This window comes from Trachymyrmex cornetzi, unplaced genomic scaffold (assembly GCF_001594075.2).
Source record: "Trachymyrmex cornetzi isolate Tcor2-1 unplaced genomic scaffold, Tcor1.1 scaffold248, whole genome shotgun sequence".
Lineage (NCBI taxonomy): Eukaryota > Metazoa > Arthropoda > Insecta > Hymenoptera > Formicidae > Trachymyrmex > Trachymyrmex cornetzi.
The window spans coordinates 1,346,583-1,365,838 of NW_017297144.1; the positions used below are offsets into that span (position 1 = coordinate 1,346,583).

At 31.2% G+C, this 19,256-nt stretch overlaps 4 protein-coding genes across 6 annotated transcripts in view; 2 read left to right on the plus strand and 2 right to left on the minus strand.

Moving 5' to 3' along the window:
• The window catches only part of LOC108761322 (uncharacterized), a 7,568-nt gene extending 4,638 nt beyond the window's left edge, over positions 1-2,930 (minus strand). Inside the window, exon 1 of the mRNA XM_018507778.1 lies at positions 2,926-2,930. Within this exon, the coding sequence (XP_018363280.1) occupies positions 2,926-2,930 (5 nt within the window). The remainder of the gene's footprint in view (positions 1-2,925) is intronic.
• On the plus strand, positions 2,797-8,372 carry LOC108761489 (nuclear pore complex protein DDB_G0274915). 3 transcript variants are annotated; one of them, XM_018508097.1, is made up of 6 exons: positions 2,797-3,048; positions 5,579-5,745; positions 5,791-6,517; positions 7,052-7,166; positions 7,707-7,848; positions 7,990-8,372. In XM_018508097.1, the coding sequence occupies exons 1-6, from the start codon at positions 2,958-2,960 to the stop codon at positions 8,176-8,178; spliced, it is 1,431 nt and encodes a 476-aa protein (XP_018363599.1). In that variant the 5' UTR covers positions 2,797-2,957; the 3' UTR covers positions 8,179-8,372. The 3 variants fall into 3 exon arrangements, with proteins under 3 accessions (XP_018363599.1, XP_018363598.1, XP_018363600.1); XM_018508096.1 differs by having other exon boundaries at positions 2,798-3,048; positions 5,579-6,517; XM_018508098.1 differs by having other exon boundaries at positions 2,799-3,048; positions 5,579-6,517; positions 7,939-8,069.
• LOC108761323 (uncharacterized protein DDB_G0271670) lies at positions 8,230-13,839 on the plus strand. Its single transcript, XM_018507779.1, has 6 exons — positions 8,230-8,236; positions 8,462-8,515; positions 11,046-11,984; positions 12,519-12,633; positions 13,174-13,315; positions 13,458-13,839. The coding sequence occupies exons 1-6, from the start codon at positions 8,230-8,232 to the stop codon at positions 13,644-13,646; spliced, it is 1,446 nt and encodes a 481-aa protein (XP_018363281.1). The 3' UTR covers positions 13,647-13,839.
• A 300-nt stretch (positions 13,840-14,139) lies between these two features.
• On the minus strand, positions 14,140-17,017 carry LOC108761392 (uncharacterized). The gene is made up of 3 exons (XM_018507891.1): positions 16,453-17,017; positions 14,750-15,073; positions 14,140-14,389 (listed from the first exon to the last, which is right to left on the minus strand). Exons 1-3 carry the CDS (start codon positions 16,765-16,767, stop codon positions 14,186-14,188), a joined length of 843 nt encoding a protein of 280 aa, XP_018363393.1. The 5' UTR covers positions 16,768-17,017; the 3' UTR covers positions 14,140-14,185.
• Positions 17,018-19,256: the final 2,239 nt, after the last annotated feature.

Consider the following 19,256-nt stretch of genomic DNA (forward strand, 5'->3'; position numbering starts at 1 on the left):
ATATATATATATATATATATTGAAAGATAAATAGAAAAGAAAATATACACATTATCGTTTTTGAAAATAGAAAATAAGTTTACAGCATTGTATAGAGAAATGTGTCCGGTTTTATATATAAATCAATCGTATAAACAAAAATACAAACTTCTTTACGACATGAATAATATTTGCTCATTCTTATATATCGCATACATTTTGAAAATAATAAGAAAATTATGAAAAAATTACAGATTATTCTAAATCGCATTTAAAGGTAATACAACACATTTTTTTAGTGACGGTGTATTATTTGAATCATAAGTTGTTTTAACAAATAGTAGTATTTTTTAAATCTGTGCTGTAATAGAAATGTATAGAAATATACTATAAAATAAATTAGAAAAATCCCAGTTTTTTAATGTAAGTACTTTATAGTTATTCAAAGTATTTATGTAAAGTTATATTGCGATGCATGGACTAGTTGTTCAATAAATGAACAAAATATTTATTTGTTCTAAATCTTTGTAACTAATCATTGTAATTAAATTGAAATGAAACTTTGTATAAATTAGTTTGAAAACTCAAAGTACTTATAACTCGATTTATTTAAAAAAATTTAGATTTTTGTTATCATTTCTTAATTTTAGTTCATAAAATAATAACAATAATAACAAATAAAATAAATAAACTAAAAAATGTACGTGTTGTTCAACAAAAACAAAACATAAACACAATTATTATATGTATATAGTTTGTTTAAAGTATAAGTATTAACACATTTGTAAAACTAGATAAAATACATCCTTAACATAGATTCCTTAACATTTTTTTGGTGCATCATTTTTCACCGGAATGGAATATTTTTATCGCTCATATTTAAAAAATATGTGCGTTTGAGTCATGTCGTGCCGTGACTAAACGTGCAACAATATCATGAGTAAAAGGCGATGCATCGTGTTAAGACATTTTACTTATGCTGTTCATAATTAGTTTGAATGAAATATTACTGCGCGTAGAAGTTCCGCGAATGCAACTGAGAGGGTACTAATTTGTTAGCTGCTAGCCGATAATCAATTGTTTGTAGAATTACTCTGATCGATTAATTGGAAAATACGCGCTCGAGCTTCGGGCGCGGGTTTAAGGGGACCAGAGAACGATGGAGTAATCGCTATTATCCTGGATCGATTATCAGTCTAACAGGATGTGGAAACCAGCCGCGATCGTCTAGTGACAGGCCATTATTATTTATAAACAATTACGCGCAAATTGACGCTATTAATGGTGATACTGGGTGAAATATCGACTACTGAAAAAATTATGATTGATGGCAATAAATGTATACACAGTATTGGATTTCGCAATTAAAGGAAGCTAAAATTACTCGTAATCAGATTATCAGGAGTGATAGGTCACGGAGAAATATTCTCATATCTCAAAGAGATATTAGAGAGATTTGAAGCAGCAATGCTTACTGTCTAACGATAAGTCTCGATACTATCTAATGTGTTTTCTTTCAATCATAAGCACTAAGGAATAAATTGAAAAACATATTGATTATTTCGATTAATAGCTTTATTAGTATTAATAGAGTTCGGAATATACATAATTGAAAATTAAAACCTTTCCGGGATAGATATTACGTGTCGAAACATGTACGTTTGTTTAGAAAGGATTTTAAAAATTGCGAAATTATAGAAAATCAAATTAAAGAACAGTAAAAATTCTACTCAAATAATTCATAAATATTGTAAAAGCGAATTTATATTCCCATCGATGTAACAATGAAACAAATATCTACATATGTATATCAGTTAAATAGTTCGGAAAAATACTTCGTTTTTCTTTCAACTTGTTGCAATTTCATATATGGACACGATAACTTGAGTCTCATAAATGCACGTACTCACTAAAATCTTGCGTGAATGAAAAACTATAATTAACGCTTTGACTTCTCGATATGGAAAAATCCTTTACAATCTTGAATGTACTATTTCGATATTGACTATATCCTACGATTATAATCAATGATTAAAAGAAGACGTTTCCACCGTCCACGATTATTTCCTACTTGCGCTGCTATTATCATAGGGTTATCGTGGTGCAAGTTGTAGAAATGAAATCATGTGTTTTTCCCAAATAAACACAACATAACAAGAATTGAGATGGTGTAGTATAAAGAGCAAGATCACTGTCAAGGTCTAAACGATTCTATTCTATTAAAACAAGCAGAATTCGCAGTAAAAATGGCAAATTAAACGAACGCAGAATAATCGTGGAACAAAGAAATATTAAGTCAGTTAATCGATTTTGCTTTCTAAGTAAATTTGTAATATGAAATCTCGACATATTTATAAAAAAATGTTACCTTATTTAAAAACAGTGAATACATTTTTTTATAACAATTCATAGATTTATATAGAAATTACAATTATTGCAAGCTGCAAGACCGGAAAAATGTTTTGACTTTTATTTTTTACAAATAAGCTGTATTTTATAATCCACTTGTTTAAATAAAAAACTATACTGAAAATTTTTCATCAATAGTGAAATTGAATTTTATTTGCAAATTTTTATTATATTAACACTATACATGAAATTGCGGCACATAACAATCTTGCAACAATGTCAATAAAATTTTGCAAATCCACGTCTGGATAATCCAGGTCTCGCGCGTGACGTTTATCAATAATATGACGTAAAATTTCTTTTGAAGTTTTCATGAACGTAATATCGCAAGGAAAAGTGCTATAGGAGGTAATGAAGTGCTAATACGAGTGGATGCTATATAAGATGATCGCAGTACCAGCTGAGTCAGTCATTCTTTTACAGACTGCGGCAACATAAGGATCATTCGGTCTTTACGCGATAAAGTAGTGATATATAAATAATAAGCAATAATATACGTAAGAATTATTATTTCTTGGTTTTTCCGCGTTAACTTACTTCATCGACTGATCGACGATATCATCAGAAAAATGGATAGTAGGATCTTCGCATTGTTCGCTTTGGTTGCTGTCTTAGGATCCTTTACGGAGGCTCGATCCGGTTTTGGTTATCCTTACGGATGTGAGTAGGCGATCTTGAGGTTCCATTTTTCTCATTCATGAGTTTAACAGTTTTCTATTTGTTTACTAATATGATACTGTACGTTTGAACGCACCAAATATTTTAACATCAATTGTTTTCCGCAATTAAGACTCACATTTAGATTGCAATTACGATATTAAAGTATTTTTATGTGAGAAAATCTTTTTTACATTTTTTATTACAAATGTTTGCTACTAAGAGTTCAATGTACTAATATTTATGAGAACAGGGTGGGAAGATAAATTGCGCACTAGAAATTAATATATTCATCGTAATTAAAAAGAATCATGAGTTCAATGCATAACATTTTTTTCCTCCCATCTTTAATCAGATAATCTTTTTAGTGTTTTGTACAATATGTGATATAATATGTAAATGATATCGAGCTAATTCTGCAATGTTAATTATTAATGAAATCAATTATTAAAAAAAGAATTGCTTATTGCTACATACATCAAGGTTGATAAAAGTTAAAACCAGTATTAAGTTATATAACAACAACGTTGTGCATTTAACCAGAAATAGCTGACGGTGCACGGGAATTTCAGGATAATTGCGAGAGTAGCAAACGCAGCAAAATTCCACGACGAATTCGATGTATAATTGATTTCATGATTTTAATCAACGCCAAAGAAGAGGTTTATTGTCAGACTGTTGGCATTCTCTTTGTGAACGTAAACATTTAGAAATTGTACGATTGTAGATAAAGATACTTCGAAAAATGAATAATTTACGATAATCTTTTATTTATGGCATTAATTATTTTGCTATAAATATTGTCACTAATCTTTACCAAAAATCTTTTTACAGACATTCATAACTCATCGTTGAATCAATAAACAAGCTTTTTTCAGTGACTTGAAATTATTTATGATTTATGATAATTGTGCAAATACGTTAATTTGCGTGAGGCAATTTACACATTTAATTTCTTTTTCTTTTTTTCAAGATTATCCATTAATAGTACTAATATTTTTTATTTATAAATAAGGATATAACATAAATTTCAGCTATCATTATTATATCTTGATTTTATCATACACGTCTTACTTGTCTATGTTATTCTCAATATTTTGTTCTTGATTAATTACAATTATCATAATATTTAAATATATGACAGAAAATTAGAAAAAGAAAATAACACGTGCATTATACATAATTTTATTTGACACAACTGACAAAATTATCCACGCCGATTGTTTCGTAAAAATGGAATATAGAAACATTGAAGATTGTTGCATTAATATCGTTAGTGATTAAATCGTCATTAAATCATCATTAAATCGTCGATTGCTAAGAGCGTGAACGATATTAATCGTGATAACCAAGATTGATGTTCGTCTGTGCAACCATGCGTTTTCCGTGATACAACATGCTCGTCTGCGCATATAAACGCATGCGTAACTACTCACACGACTGCTAGCCAAATGAAGATAATTTGACGCCTGTAGACCGTGACCTCATTCCGTTCTTTACCTTGACTCATAAGAAGATACTTTCTTTTTTATTATCTTTTCATATTTTCTCTTTTTCGTTTTCTTGTCTCGTGCATGACACGCTATTCTTATCATATTGGTATATAAAATATACGACTAATTGACTTATTAAAATGTGCCTACTTTTGTTTAAACAGAAAAAATTTACCAGTGAAATATATTTTCTAATATAAAATGGAAATTTACAATATATAATATGTGTGCATTTGTAGTAATGAGATAATTAAATAATAGAAAGGTAAATTGAAAAAAAGAGTTTTAATTTAAATACAATACTAATAAATAAGATGAAATAGTGAGATGAAGCATACGTAAATATCAATGGTTTTAAACATCATAATATTATCAAAAAAGAAATGCTATAAGTACGTGGTTTATCAAATTAACGTGACTGTGCAACTTTAATTTTTCATGGTTAATGTCACGTTCATGGTTAATCACACATTGTTAAGTTATCATTAACTTTTATCTAATTAAGCTGAAGATGAGTCAGTGATAAAAATAATTTGTTCGCAACTATATTTTAATGGCAAGTTTTTTAATAATTTGATAGACTGATGGTTTTTATATTATAAATAGTTCTGGATTTGAACCAGGATTTTAATTGTCGTATATTTTATATGAATGATTTTTAAATGTTTCCCGAATATTAGTATCTCCTTATAAAATACTACATGTATATGTATAGCATTTAAATCTGAGCACATCACATTATGTTTATTAAACATTATTATTTATGCAATGTTGTGATTAGTAACACATCTATTAAATGTTATCTATTATCTATTAAGCATTATTATACGCATATTGTAATTGTGTAAGTGTGACTAGTAATATTTCTAGTACATAATTGCGTGTCTCTGGTGATGGAATTTCAAGATATGCTCATAAGACATGTTACAACTAACAATGCTTTTTCAACCAGTAGCTGAGAATCATCAACAAAACGAGTTTCACCTCAAGTAGCAACAATCGATAAAAAATTGCTCTTCTGTTTTCGTTTCTTTTCGAAGCTGGAGGACAACACGCCGACAGACCGTTCGCCACGATGTCCAGAGTGAAGCGAGAAATTGACGATTCGAATGGTGAGAGTACCACCACACCTACTACCAGTCAAGCAACTACAACAACCTCCTCGACATCAGATCCTACAACAACACCATCATCGACCACACCATCATCGACCACATCATCATCGACCACACCATCCTCAACTACACCATCCTCAACTACACCATCATCGACTACACCTCCAACGTCGCCTACAACTACCCCATCCACTGAACCAACTACTACACCAACCACTACCACAGAGGCGACGTCTCCCACGACTACTCCGACCTCCACTTCTGCCAGTACTCCCACATCCACTTCTACTACTCCAACAACTCCATCCACTACGCCTAGTACAACTTCAGAAAGTACGAAACCAACTTCCGAGAAACCGAGCGACATTCAGCCACGTTCGAATGTCGACGAACCTGAAGAATCCACTAAGAAACCTGAACCTAAGAATGAAGCGCCAACTCCTGGACCATTTGGCGCTCCCGGATTTGGATCCGGATTCGGACCCGGATTCGGATCTGGTTTCGGACCTGGATTCGGACCCGGATTCGGTTCTGGTGGTTATGATTCAGGTTTCGATTCTGGATTCAACTCTATACCAAATTATAATGTACCGAACTATGCATGGACCGGTACAAACGGCGGGCCCGGATTCGCATCCGCAGGCGCGTCCGCTGGAAGTTTTGGATATCCAGGATATCCAATGGGATTTCCCACGGCGGCTTCACCGACAGGATTTCCGACGCCGTCTTTCGGTAGTCGAGGAGGATTTCAAGATAATTTACCAAATCAGGATAATCCACCAAATAAGGATGACTCACCGAGCAAGGATATATCACCGAACAAGAATAATTCACCAAATCAGAACGGATTCAATTTCGGCGGAGGTACGAGCATGAACCCAAAAATGCAAGAACGAAGACTGACTCAGAATTGTGGAGGATAATGAATAAATTGGGGTTGCATGCTATGGTTTGGACATTTCTCGGTATTTGTAAAAGATCGGCAAAAGATTGAAACCAATTGGATATCAAAGGCAAAGAAGAGACATCAGAATTACGTATCTCGAAATTTGTTTGGCGAAATCGTGCTGATGTTCTTTTAAAAATGCATGATATTCTGTCGAACGTAATTGGATCTTATACTATATAAAGCGACTAATGTCGTGATAATAATTTTTGACATTTATTTATTTATTTATTTATTTATATTATATTCGCGTGCGTTTATATATTTATATTATTTATTTATATATTTATTTACTTGTATGTGTGCATTTATGTATTTATTTATTTATTTGTTTAGGTACACTTATTTTAGATAGTTTATATGATTTATAAGTAAATGTAATTGCATGTATATGCATGATTTTAACAATATGTTGTTATTTGTATCTTATCGTGTACTGTATTTTTTCGCAGATCCGTATAATCCAGGACCCGGATTCTTTTACCCAGGGCAATTTCCTAGTTTTAATGATCCTACTTTTAATATGATCAAACAAATTCAGGCGCAGATCGAGGCGCAACATAAGGCGTAAGTCTTCGAGTAATATAAATTGCAAATAATCGAAGCATAAAATTAACTTGAGCGGAATTCCTTGAAATTATATTTATAAAATCATTTGCACTTACGCAATTTCAATATCGTTTTAACATTTAACAACAGAGAGCTCTTTCAAGTCTGTCATTTAGTTAATAAAATAGATCTCTCTCTAAATATATAAATTCTAGATTAATTTGATCAATAAGTATATATTTAAGTACATATTTAAAAATATTGAAGTTATTTTAAATTTAAAGTAAAACTTTTTATGTATAAAATTTTATTACATAATTAAAACAGCATTGTCCCTATAATTAATTACTGTAAAATTTTGGATTATTTGCTCTTTTGGTGATATTTCTTCCCGTATTTCGTTTTAGGAATTGTCTATCTAGTTTCTTATGCTGAAGATCAAGGAGAAACATTCAATGTTTTGTATCTAATATTTTTAATTTTTAAAAAATGTAATTGCAAATTATCTCATTCATACATTGCTAAAGCACATTGTAAATAAGAATTTGTATTGTATAGCAACATGGAGCTCCACAATCGTTTGGCCAATGAAGCCGCTAATTACGATGGTAAAAATTACGGTGGCGGCATACCTCAGGTTGCGAGTGCCAGCATTGGTTTAGGCCCATATGGTGGTTTTCAATCTGGTCAAATCAGTCCCGTGAGTTTTACGTTTTTTTCACGAGTTATCGCACGCAAAAAGCAATACAGAAATTGTCCAGTTAATATGCTTCATTTTGCACACAATCAGATTCCAGTCTACTCAATATAGTGTTTATTACCGGCGATCTATCCGTCATAGGCTTCTCCAGGAATAGAGTCCAGATTTGCTGATGATCTTCCTCCGCCATCGGGTAACAGCTTCGGAGTATTCTCTAGTTCGAGCTCCTCCAGCATGACCGGTCCGGATGGCAGGCCGATTAACCATAAATCTTCCATTACAGGCGTTAATGATAATGGAAAAATTTCTTATCGTACTCTGTATGATTAATTAAATTATGCTCTTAATCGTGTCTATGTTTATAATCATTAATTTACTATCATGTACTGTATAGAACGTACCATGATAATGATAAAGTTTTATAATTCAAAATTGTTGATATTACAAAGTCAGATTGTAACATAAAATTCTCAAAACTCAGGGTTAAATATTTCCTTAAGATTACCACACAAATACTCAAGTTTCTCTTAGAACTAATATCCTTTCTTAAAAGTTATAACTTTTATATACACGATATACACATTTAAAAATCTTGACAAAATCTTTACGTGAGTGTTATGTTCTACTCGAACGGAGGCTCGATCCGGTTTTGGTTATCCTTACGGATGTGAGTAGACAATCTTGAGGTTCCATTTTTCTCATTCATGAGTTTAACAGTTTTCTATTTGTTTACTAATATGATACTGTACGTTTGAACGCACCAAATATTTTAACATCAATTGTTTTCCGCAATTAAGACTCACATTTAGATTGCAATTACGATATTAAAGTATTTTTATGTGAGAAAATCTTTTTTACATTTTTTATTACAAATGTTTGCTACTAAGAGTTCAATGTACTAATATTTATGAGAACAGGGTGGGAAGATAAATTGCGCACTAGAAATTAATATATTCATCGTAATTAAAAAGAATCATGAGTTCAATGCATAACATTTTTTTCCTCCCATCTTTAATCAGATAATCTTTTTAGTGTTTTGTACAATATGTGATATAATATGTAAATGATATCGAGCTAATTCTGCAATGTTAATTATTAACGAAATCAATTATTAAAAAAAGAATTGCTTATTGCTACATACATCAAGGTTGATAAAAGTTAAAACCAGTATTAAGTTATATAACAACAACGTTGTGCATTTAACCAGAAATAGCTGACGGTGCACGGGAATTTCAGGATAATTGCGAGAGTAGCAAACGCAGCAAAATTCCACGACGAATTCGATGTATAATTGATTTCATGATTTTAATCAACGCCAAAGAAGAGGTTTATTGTCAGACTGTTGGCATTCTCTTTGTGAACGTAAACATTTAGAAATTGTACGATTGTAGATAAAGATACTTCGAAAAATGAATAATTTACGATAATCTTTTATTTATGGCATTAATTATTTTGCTATAAATATTGTCACTAATCTTTACCAAAAATCTTTTTACAGACATTCATAACTCATCGTTGAATCAATAAACAAGCTTTTTTCAGTGACTTGAAATTATTTATGATTTATGATAATTGTGCAAATACGTTAATTTGCGTGAGGCAATTTACACATTTAATTTCTTTTTCTTTTTTTCAAGATTATCCATTAATAGTACTAATATTTTTTATTTATAAATAAGGATATAACATAAATTTCAGCTATCATTATTATATCTTGATTTTATCATACACGTCTTACTCGTCTATGTTATTCTCAATATTTTGTTCTTGATTAATTACAATTATCATAATATTTAAATATATGACAGAAAATTAGAAAAAGAAAATAACACGTGCATTATACATAATTTTATTTGACACAACTGACAAAATTATCCACGCCGATTGTTTCGTAAAAATGGAATATAGAAACATTGAAGATTGTTGCATTAATATCGTTAGTGATTAAATCGTCATTAAATCATCATTAAATCGTCGATTGCTAAGAGCGTGAACGATATTAATCGTGATAACCAAGATTGATGTTCGTCTGTGCAACCATGCGTTTTCCGTGATACAACATGCTCGTCTGCGCATATAAACGCATGCGTAACTACTCACACGACTGCTAGCCAAATGAAGATAATTTGACGCCTGTAGACCGTGACCTCATTCCGTTCTTTACCTTGACTCATAAGAAGATACTTTCTTTTTTATTATCTTTTCATATTTTCTCTTTTTCGTTTTCTTGTCTCGTGCATGACACGCTATTCTTATCATATTGGTATATAAAATATACGGCTAATTGACTTATTAAAATGTGCCTACTTTTGTTTAAACAGAAAAAATTTACCAGTGAAATATATTTTCTAATATAAAATGGAAATTTACAATATATAATATGTGTGCATTTGTAGTAATGAGATAATTAAATAATAGAAAGGTAAATTGAAAAAAAGAGTTTTAATTTAAATACAATACTAATAAATAAGATGAAATAGTGAGATGAAGCATACGTAAATATCAATGGTTTTAAACATCATAATATTATCAAAAAAGAAATGCTATAAGTACGTGGTTTATCAAATTAACGTGACTGTGCAACTTTAATTTTTCATGGTTAATGTCACGTTCATGGTTAATCACACATTGTTAAGTTATCATTAACTTTTATCTAATTAAGCTGAAGATGAGTCAGTGATAAAAATAATTTGTTCGCAACTATATTTTAATGGCAAGTTTTTTAATAATTTGATAGACTGATGGTTTTTATATTATAAATAGTTCTGGATTTGAACCAGGATTTTAATTGTCGTATATTTTATATGAATGATTTTTAAATGTTTCCCGAATATTAGTATCTCCTTATAAAATACTACATGTATATGTATAGCATTTAAATCTGAGCACATCACATTATGTTTATTAAACATTATTATTTATGCAATGTTGTGATTAGTAACACATCTATTAAATGTTATCTATTATCTATTAAGCATTATTATACGCATATTGTAATTGTGTAAGTGTGACTAGTAATATTTCTAGTACATAATTGCGTGTCTCTGGTGATGGAATTTCAAGATATGCTCATAAGACATGTTACAACTAACAATGCTTTTTCAACCAGTAGCTGAGAATCATCAACAAAACGAGTTTCACCTCAAGTAGCAACAATCGATAAAAAATTGCTCTTCTGTTTTCGTTTCTTTTCGAAGCTGGAGGACAACACGCCGACAGACCGTTCGCCACGATGTCCAGAGTGAAGCGAGAAATTGACGATTCGAATGGTGAGAGTACCACCACACCTACTACCAGTCAAGCAACTACAACAACCTCCTCGACATCAGATCCTACAACAACACCATCATCGACCACACCATCATCGACCACATCATCATCGACCACACCATCCTCAACTACACCATCCTCAACTACACCATCATCGACTACACCTCCAACGTCGCCTACAACTACCCCATCCACTGAACCAACTACTACACCAACCACTACCACAGAGGCGACGTCTCCCACGACTACTCCGACCTCCACTTCTGCCAGTACTCCCACATCCACTTCTACTACTCCAACAACTCCATCCACTACGCCTAGTACAACTTCAGAAAGTACGAAACCAACTTCCGAGAAACCGAGCGACATTCAGCCACGTTCGAATGTCGACGAACCTGAAGAATCCACTAAGAAACCTGAACCTAAGAATGAAGCGCCAACTCCTGGACCATTTGGCGCTCCCGGATTTGGATCCGGATTCGGACCCGGATTCGGATCTGGTTTCGGACCTGGATTCGGACCCGGATTCGGTTCTGGTGGTTATGATTCAGGTTTCGATTCTGGATTCAACTCTATACCAAATTATAATGTACCGAACTATGCATGGACCGGTACAAACGGCGGGCCCGGATTCGCATCCGCAGGCGCGTCCGCTGGAAGTTTTGGATATCCAGGATATCCAATGGGATTTCCCACGGCGGCTTCACCGACAGGATTTCCGACGCCGTCTTTCGGTAGTCGAGGAGGATTTCAAGATAATTTACCAAATCAGGATAATCCACCAAATAAGGATGACTCACCGAGCAAGGATATATCACCGAACAAGAATAATTCACCAAATCAGAACGGATTCAATTTCGGCGGAGGTACGAGCATGAACCCAAAAATGCAAGAACGAAGACTGACTCAGAATTGTGGAGGATAATGAATAAATTGGGGTTGCATGCTATGGTTTGGACATTTCTCGGTATTTGTAAAAGATCGGCAAAAGATTGAAACCAATTGGATATCAAAGGCAAAGAAGAGACATCAGAATTACGTATCTCGAAATTTGTTTGGCGAAATCGTGCTGATGTTCTTTTAAAAATGCATGATATTCTGTCGAACGTAATTGGATCTTATACTATATAAAGCGACTAATGTCGTGATAATAATTTTTGACATTTATTTATTTATTTATTTATTTATATTATATTCGCGTGCGTTTATATATTTATATTATTTATTTATATATTTATTTACTTGTATGTGTGCATTTATGTATTTATTTATTTATTTGTTTAGGTACACTTATTTTAGATAGTTTATATGATTTATAAGTAAATGTAATTGCATGTATATGCATGATTTTAACAATATGTTGTTATTTGTATCTTATCGTGTACTGTATTTTTTCGCAGATCCGTATAATCCAGGACCCGGATTCTTTTACCCAGGGCAATTTCCTAGTTTTAATGATCCTACTTTTAATATGATCAAACAAATTCAGGCGCAGATCGAGGCGCAACATAAGGCGTAAGTCTTCGAGTAATATAAATTGCAAATAATCGAAGCATAAAATTAACTTGAGCGGAATTCCTTGAAATTATATTTATAAAATCATTTGCACTTACGCAATTTCAATATCGTTTTAACATTTAACAACAGAGAGCTCTTTCAAGTCTGTCATTTAGTTAATAAAATAGATCTCTCTCTAAATATATAAATTCTAGATTAATTTGATCAATAAGTATATATTTAAGTACATATTTAAAAATATTGAAGTTATTTTAAATTTAAAGTAAAACTTTTTATGTATAAAATTTTATTACATAATTAAAACAGCATTGTCCCTATAATTAATTACTGTAAAATTTTGTATTATTTGCTCTTTTGGTGATATTTCTTCCCGTATTTCGTTTTAGGAATTGTCTATCTAGTTTCTTATGCTGAAGATCAAGGAGAAACATTCAATGTTTTGTATTTAATATTTTTAATTTTTTAAAAATGTAATTGCAAATTATCTCATTCATACATTGCTAAAGCACATTGTAAATAAGAATTTGTATTGTATAGCAACATGGAGCTCCACAATCGTTTGGCCAATGAAGCCGCTAATTACGATGGCAAAAATTACGGTGGCGGCATACCTCAGGTTGCGAGTGCCAGCATTGGTTTAGGCCCATATGGTGGTTTTCAATCTGGTCAAATCAGTCCCGTGAGTTTTACGTTTTTTTTCATGAGTTATCGCACGCAAAAAGCAATACAGAAATTGTCCAGTTAATATGCTTCATTTTGCACACAATCAGATTCCAGTCTACTCAATATAGTGTTTATTACCGGCGATCTATCCGTCATAGGCTTCTCCAGGAATAGAGTCCAGATTTGCTGATGATCTTCCTCCGCCATCGGGTAACAGCTTCGGAGTATTCTCTAGTTCGAGCTCCTCCAGCATGACCGGTCCGGATGGCAGGCCGATTAACCATAAATCTTCCATTACAGGCGTTAATGATAATGGAAAAATTTCTTATCGTACTCTGTATGATTAATTAAATTATGCTCTTAATCGTGTCTATGTTTATAATCATTAATTTACTATCATGTACTGTATAGAACGTACCATGATAACGATAAAGTTTTATAATTCAAAATTGTTGATGTTACAAAGTAAGATTGTAGCATAAAATTCTCAAAACTCAGGGTTAAATGTTTCCTTAAGATTACTACACAAATACTCAAGTTTCTCTTAGAACTAATATTCTTTCTTAAAAGTTATAACTTTTATACACGATATACACATTTAAAAATCTTGACAAAATCTTTACGTGAGTGTTATGTTCTACTCGAATAATATTGAGTAAATGCAACACTTTTGACGACTATTCTGCATTTATAATTATTACATTTATATACTTAAATATATTCATATTATTGTATCTACTATGCATAAATTAAACTCTTGACGCTTTTATGTTGATTTCTTAATTTTATTATGTGATCATTAAATTGCTTTTAATAATACGATTAATATTATAACAATATTTACATCATTAAAGTTTTACATACAATTTAATAAATTATTTTATAATTAATATGTGTCGTCGCCGGGTTTGGTCTTGCTAAGTGGCGGTTCAATCTTATCATCCACTATAGGTCTATCTCGTACCCGTGTCTTATGACCCCGAAATCTCACGTTACCATGATTTCCAAAATGATAATTCCAATACATTTGAGGCTGTCGAAAAGTTCGTCCATACCGGGGCTCACCATATCCATGATAATTAGATTGAACCTGTTACGATAGAAGAAGAGCATATCTTTAAGATATTGAAATATTGCAAAAAATCTTTTAAACTCACTTCAGATGGTATATATAGTTGTGTTAAACTGTTAAGGAGATAAAATTCTGTAAAATTCTATAATTTTATGTACTATGAAATATAAAAAAAATTTGAAGAAATAAACATCTATATAAAATTTACATTAAAACATATACACGATATTCAAATATATAGCATGTAGAATTGTAAATAGAATTCTACCTAAAATCTATACACAATTATATGTACATCATCGAAAGTGAGCTTTAATTACTTGAATATTGACTCTCATGCATTAAATCTTATATAGTGGAACAAACGAATTTTCTCACCTGTGGAATGTTATTGAAATATAAATGCCCGTCTATTGAACGTGGCGAATTTATTGAATGAAAAATTGGTTGCTTATCATAGTCCTCACTGATACCTCGAAAACCATTGATTACTGGAACATCATCAATCTTAACATTCGGTTTTGCTTTCGTGATAATACTGAAATACACTTCGGTGACGATATTTCCTTTTTCATCTAATTTCGAGGAAATGGATACGTTACATATACTGTTTTTGCAAGAATTTTCATTTGGCATACTATCGTTGCTATTCACAACGACTTGAATATTATTGATTATTTTTGGTTGTTTCGCTGAATTTTCCTACAAAAAATTTAATTATCGCATTACCTTAAAAGAACTACAATAGTTTTTAACGCCAATATATTATATGGTTAATAACTTACTAATAATAACATAATACTTTGAAATGAAATAATTAATTTTCATAATGATTAATCGAAACTCTGTAAAACTTCTTAATACAGAATGAAAATTATTTAATGCTGTTCTACCAATGTAAATTAACTTTCTTTAATCTCAGTTCAACTTATTCAATTAGAAAAAGATAAATAGTTAGTTGAATAGAGATTAAAATTTAACTTCAGTAAAAACGAGTATAGGTAAGTGTGTCAAATATTAGATAATCATAGGAAATAGTAGAAATACAAATAAGGAAATAGAATTGGATTTAATATTAGTTACACATTAGGTTAGCATCTGTAAATTTAGTATGCTTAATTATTTATTTCATTAAATTAATTTGATAATAATAAATGTTCTAACATTTTTGATACTTATTAGTATTTCAAATATACCTACTGATGGATTTTCGACTTATAAAATTTATATAAACTTGCTATCTCTCTCTCTCTCTCATGAGTGTTTAAGAGATAAACTAATATATAAATTTGAACTAATTTTGGATATTTTTAGAATGTGTATACATTACACGTAAATGTTTAATAACTGATTATTTGAGAAAGCTATAATGTTGCGAAATAATTAATTTGATATTAGCTTTTAATAGCTTTACATTTGATATACGTAAAATTAAAAGATGAATAATAGATTATGGATCGATTGAATAATAATTCTCTTAAATTAAATTGAATTGAACGCTTTAATTTAATTCTAAATCTGATTTTAAATTAAAAAACTGAGTTTAATTTAATGTGCTTATACTTAACATTAAGACTTGGAAGTTATTGACTATGGATAAAATAAATCGGATTATTTCTTAATTTTGTCTTCCACTACAAAATAATAATGCTTGATAATAATTATTGATTCTTATATATCATAATTTATCTAATTTATATAATGTATAATTTTTAACATTAAATTGAAAATTAAATTAAGCTCAAATTAAATATAAGCTAATTTTTTAATCATTATACTATTCATATTGTATAATTATTCATATATAAATTATACCTATTTTATATATAAATTTAATTTTCCAATTATTTTTAATTGCGTGATCTATTATTTGTTTTATTTTATGGATATATGGAAATTGTAAATCTGTTAAAGCAACTACTTTATAACATTTTCTTGAAAAACTAGTTATGATGCACAAATATCTAAAAAATTCACATGTAAATACGTAAAAAATGAGCGCAATTATAGAGTATTTATTGTTTTTTACAAAAACTCAACTCGCGACTACATAATTTTTTTTTATGACGTCTATTACTCACATGCAATGTATAGATCCTTCTTTTTCTCGGTTCTTTTACGAACTCGTTTCCCTGACGCCAGATTAATGTCGATGGGTTAGATGCACGCAAAATTGATTCCGGTGAATTAGCAGATTTCTTTAAATTTAAGATCGTGAAGGTCGGATTGTCTAATGTTTCTTCATTTTCGTTGGAATCCAAATCGACTTTTGACGAAACTTTGACACTTGTGCCAAAATTATTAAAAATCATGATCACAAAACAACCGGTGAGAATTATTCTCGTTTGCATTTTCATTGTTCGTTTGCGAATACACTGGGGACACTGATTTTTCATAAAATACTTGTATCACGATGCATGTTGTTTTAAAGAAGGGATAAATAGTCATATAGCGGATGTATATAGTAATGACAATCATTATTGTAGAAAATTGCAATGGCCTCCAACTCGTAAAGCGTAACAAAGATGGACTCAAAGAAGCAAGTATGTACTTTTCTTAAAGGATTCGGACCAGTGATTTTAATTGCTTCCTGAGATCGATATCGCAAGATCCAAGCTCGTAATATAAATGAACGATCATTATATGTAAATAAGATCGTTAATGAAAAAAATGACAAATCAGAATTTTACACATTTAATCGATTATATATTCTCGGAAATAAGATGCATGTACCTATCTACATAAATTTCTGAGATCAATCGTTATACCAGTGTATCTTCTAATATATTCCAGAAGTGCACAATTTCAAAATATGTGATTAACATTAACATTAGAATCGAGACTAATTTATTACAATGCTCACTATTTCTTGAAGGGTATACTTACTTTCGCGCTGAACAAAGATTCGCTGTAATAATGATTCATTGTGAATAGCTTAACGGAGGGTACGATGAATACCCATGAATGACATTATCTCGCGTCTATTGCGATGAGCAAAGTGTTCGTTCTAAAATGCACCCCGTTATGGTCCGTTGCAGCCAGCACATCAGTGCTAAAGTAATTTCAAATCCTGTCACCCTCAACGGTTGGCTAAATCCCAATGTAAACAAAGAGCGTAAGGGCCTCATTGAGATTCATTAAAACTCTTACTGCCCCTTTCAACGCTACGAACTATGACGGTCCTCTTCCCAATCGCACTGTCTTTGTTCATAGGGCTTCTCTTATTGTCTCAACGTTAAAAGGTTTAAAAGTTTACCTTTGCCATTTGATTTAATTGTTTATTAAAAGCGACGCGAGACCAATTGTGTAATGAATAAATTAGAGAGAGAATTCTAATGGTGTCATCCTTTCCTGTACCGTATTTCGTGCCTCACGGAATAATGATTCACCCGTACAGCAGGCGCCAAATGTTCGTGCCGCTGAACATCGCGATCGCGCTTAAGTTGTTCGTGCCAAAGATGCAATTATGCAGTGGCGGATCGTCGGGCAATTGCTGGATATCGCATTACGTAAATCTTCTTTGTAAGATCGGTGATTACGAGGCTCACGGGCATCACGGTCGCACAATGACGCAGAATCCTCATTAAGTCTTGAGAGTATTTCGTTGTGATTGTGACCGAAGAAGGTTTATTTCCGAGAAAACAAAATGCGCCGGTGACTAATTTGTAACCAATTTTCTAAGCTCTGTTGTATTGTTCGTCGTTTTCTCGAGAAATATTCGACGGTAACGACTGATGCGACATTGTGCCGTAAAAACTGTATATCTAAGGGAGTTTTTGCTGTTCTTACTGTTCTCACACAATTAAACTTTACGCGTTTGCTGCCGACTGTATAAATATATGTCTTTTTTTCCACGCCTGTTTTTACCAAGTTCCGGCTTTCCAAGCATGCAAGGGTGCACCCTCGATTTCACGAGCAGGCAGCATTAACCGTCGACGAAGCGTAGAAAACGGAGTGCCTAATGTAGCGTGCCTAATCGAGCTTGCACTATATTGGGGAATCATCGATATACTTGGTATACTCGGAGTATATCTTGACAGTGTAAATATGTTGCAAATTAATGTTCTGGCAGCCCAAGGCTGTTCATTCTCCCACAGAATATGCTTCACAGAGTATCGTTATTTGTTGATGCCGAACGAAAGAGCGCATAAAAGCGAAAATAAACATATAAATTCGGGAGAAAACGATTTATATAGCTATGAAAGAGGAACTTGGATAATAGCGCGTCGATATTGTTAATATATGACATATTTATATGTTTAATATATTGTAATATATTTAAATCATGGAATTATTCATAAACGCGGAAAAATATTACAATATATGGTTTAATAACGAATAGAAAAATAAAACTTAATAAAAACAATTGTATTTCAATTAAATGATTAAATTGCAGGGCTTATAAAATGTCGAATTTACATACATTATATGTATCTACATACTAATAAATTACTTATAATCATAAAATTATATTGAGATTTATGAATATTGCAATAATCCTGAAATATTATGAATAATTATTCATTTGAATATAATTTAATTATTCACAGAATATGGAAAAATTTTATAAAATGCGACTAAATAAGATTTTATGTTAATAATTTTTGCACAGTGTCGATCAATTTCTCTTTAATCATTTATGCATGTGATATAATTAAGAAATAATCCATATCTATTAGCAGAATTGTTAAGAGTATTTTAAATTACATTTTTACAATTTATTATTTTTAAATTCTTTTTCTAATTATATTATTATTGTAGGCATATAACTTATTTATTTGTAATTAAAAGAATTAATAGCACATAAATTTGATGATATATAAATTTAAACATTATATTACGTAAAAATGAAAAAATCATGAAAATTCAATATTCGTTATTTTAA

Coding starts and splice junctions, on each gene's coding strand:
- LOC108761489 (XM_018508096.1), top strand. CDS start 2,958: ATGGATAGTAGGATCTTCGCATTGTTCGCTTTGGTTGCTGTCTTAGGA. Junction 6,518..7,051: donor CGGATTCAATTTCGGCGGAG/GTACGAGCATGA, acceptor ATTTTTTCGCAG/ATCCGTATAATCCAGGACCC. Junction 7,849..7,989: donor AATCTGGTCAAATCAGTCCC/GTGAGTTTTACG, acceptor TATCCGTCATAG/GCTTCTCCAGGAATAGAGTC.
- LOC108761323 (XM_018507779.1), top strand. Junction 8,516..11,045: donor TTTTGGTTATCCTTACGGAT/GTGAGTAGACAA, acceptor TTCTTTTCGAAG/CTGGAGGACAACACGCCGAC. Junction 11,985..12,518: donor CGGATTCAATTTCGGCGGAG/GTACGAGCATGA, acceptor ATTTTTTCGCAG/ATCCGTATAATCCAGGACCC.
- LOC108761392 (XM_018507891.1), bottom strand. CDS start 16,767: ATGAAAAATCAGTGTCCCCAGTGTATTCGCAAACGAACAATGAAAATG. Junction 15,074..16,452: donor GAAGGATCTATACATTGCAT/GTGAGTAATAGA, acceptor AATTTTTTGTAG/GAAAATTCAGCGAAACAACC. Junction 14,390..14,749: donor ATTTCAATAACATTCCACAG/GTGAGAAAATTC, acceptor CTATCGTAACAG/GTTCAATCTAATTATCATGG.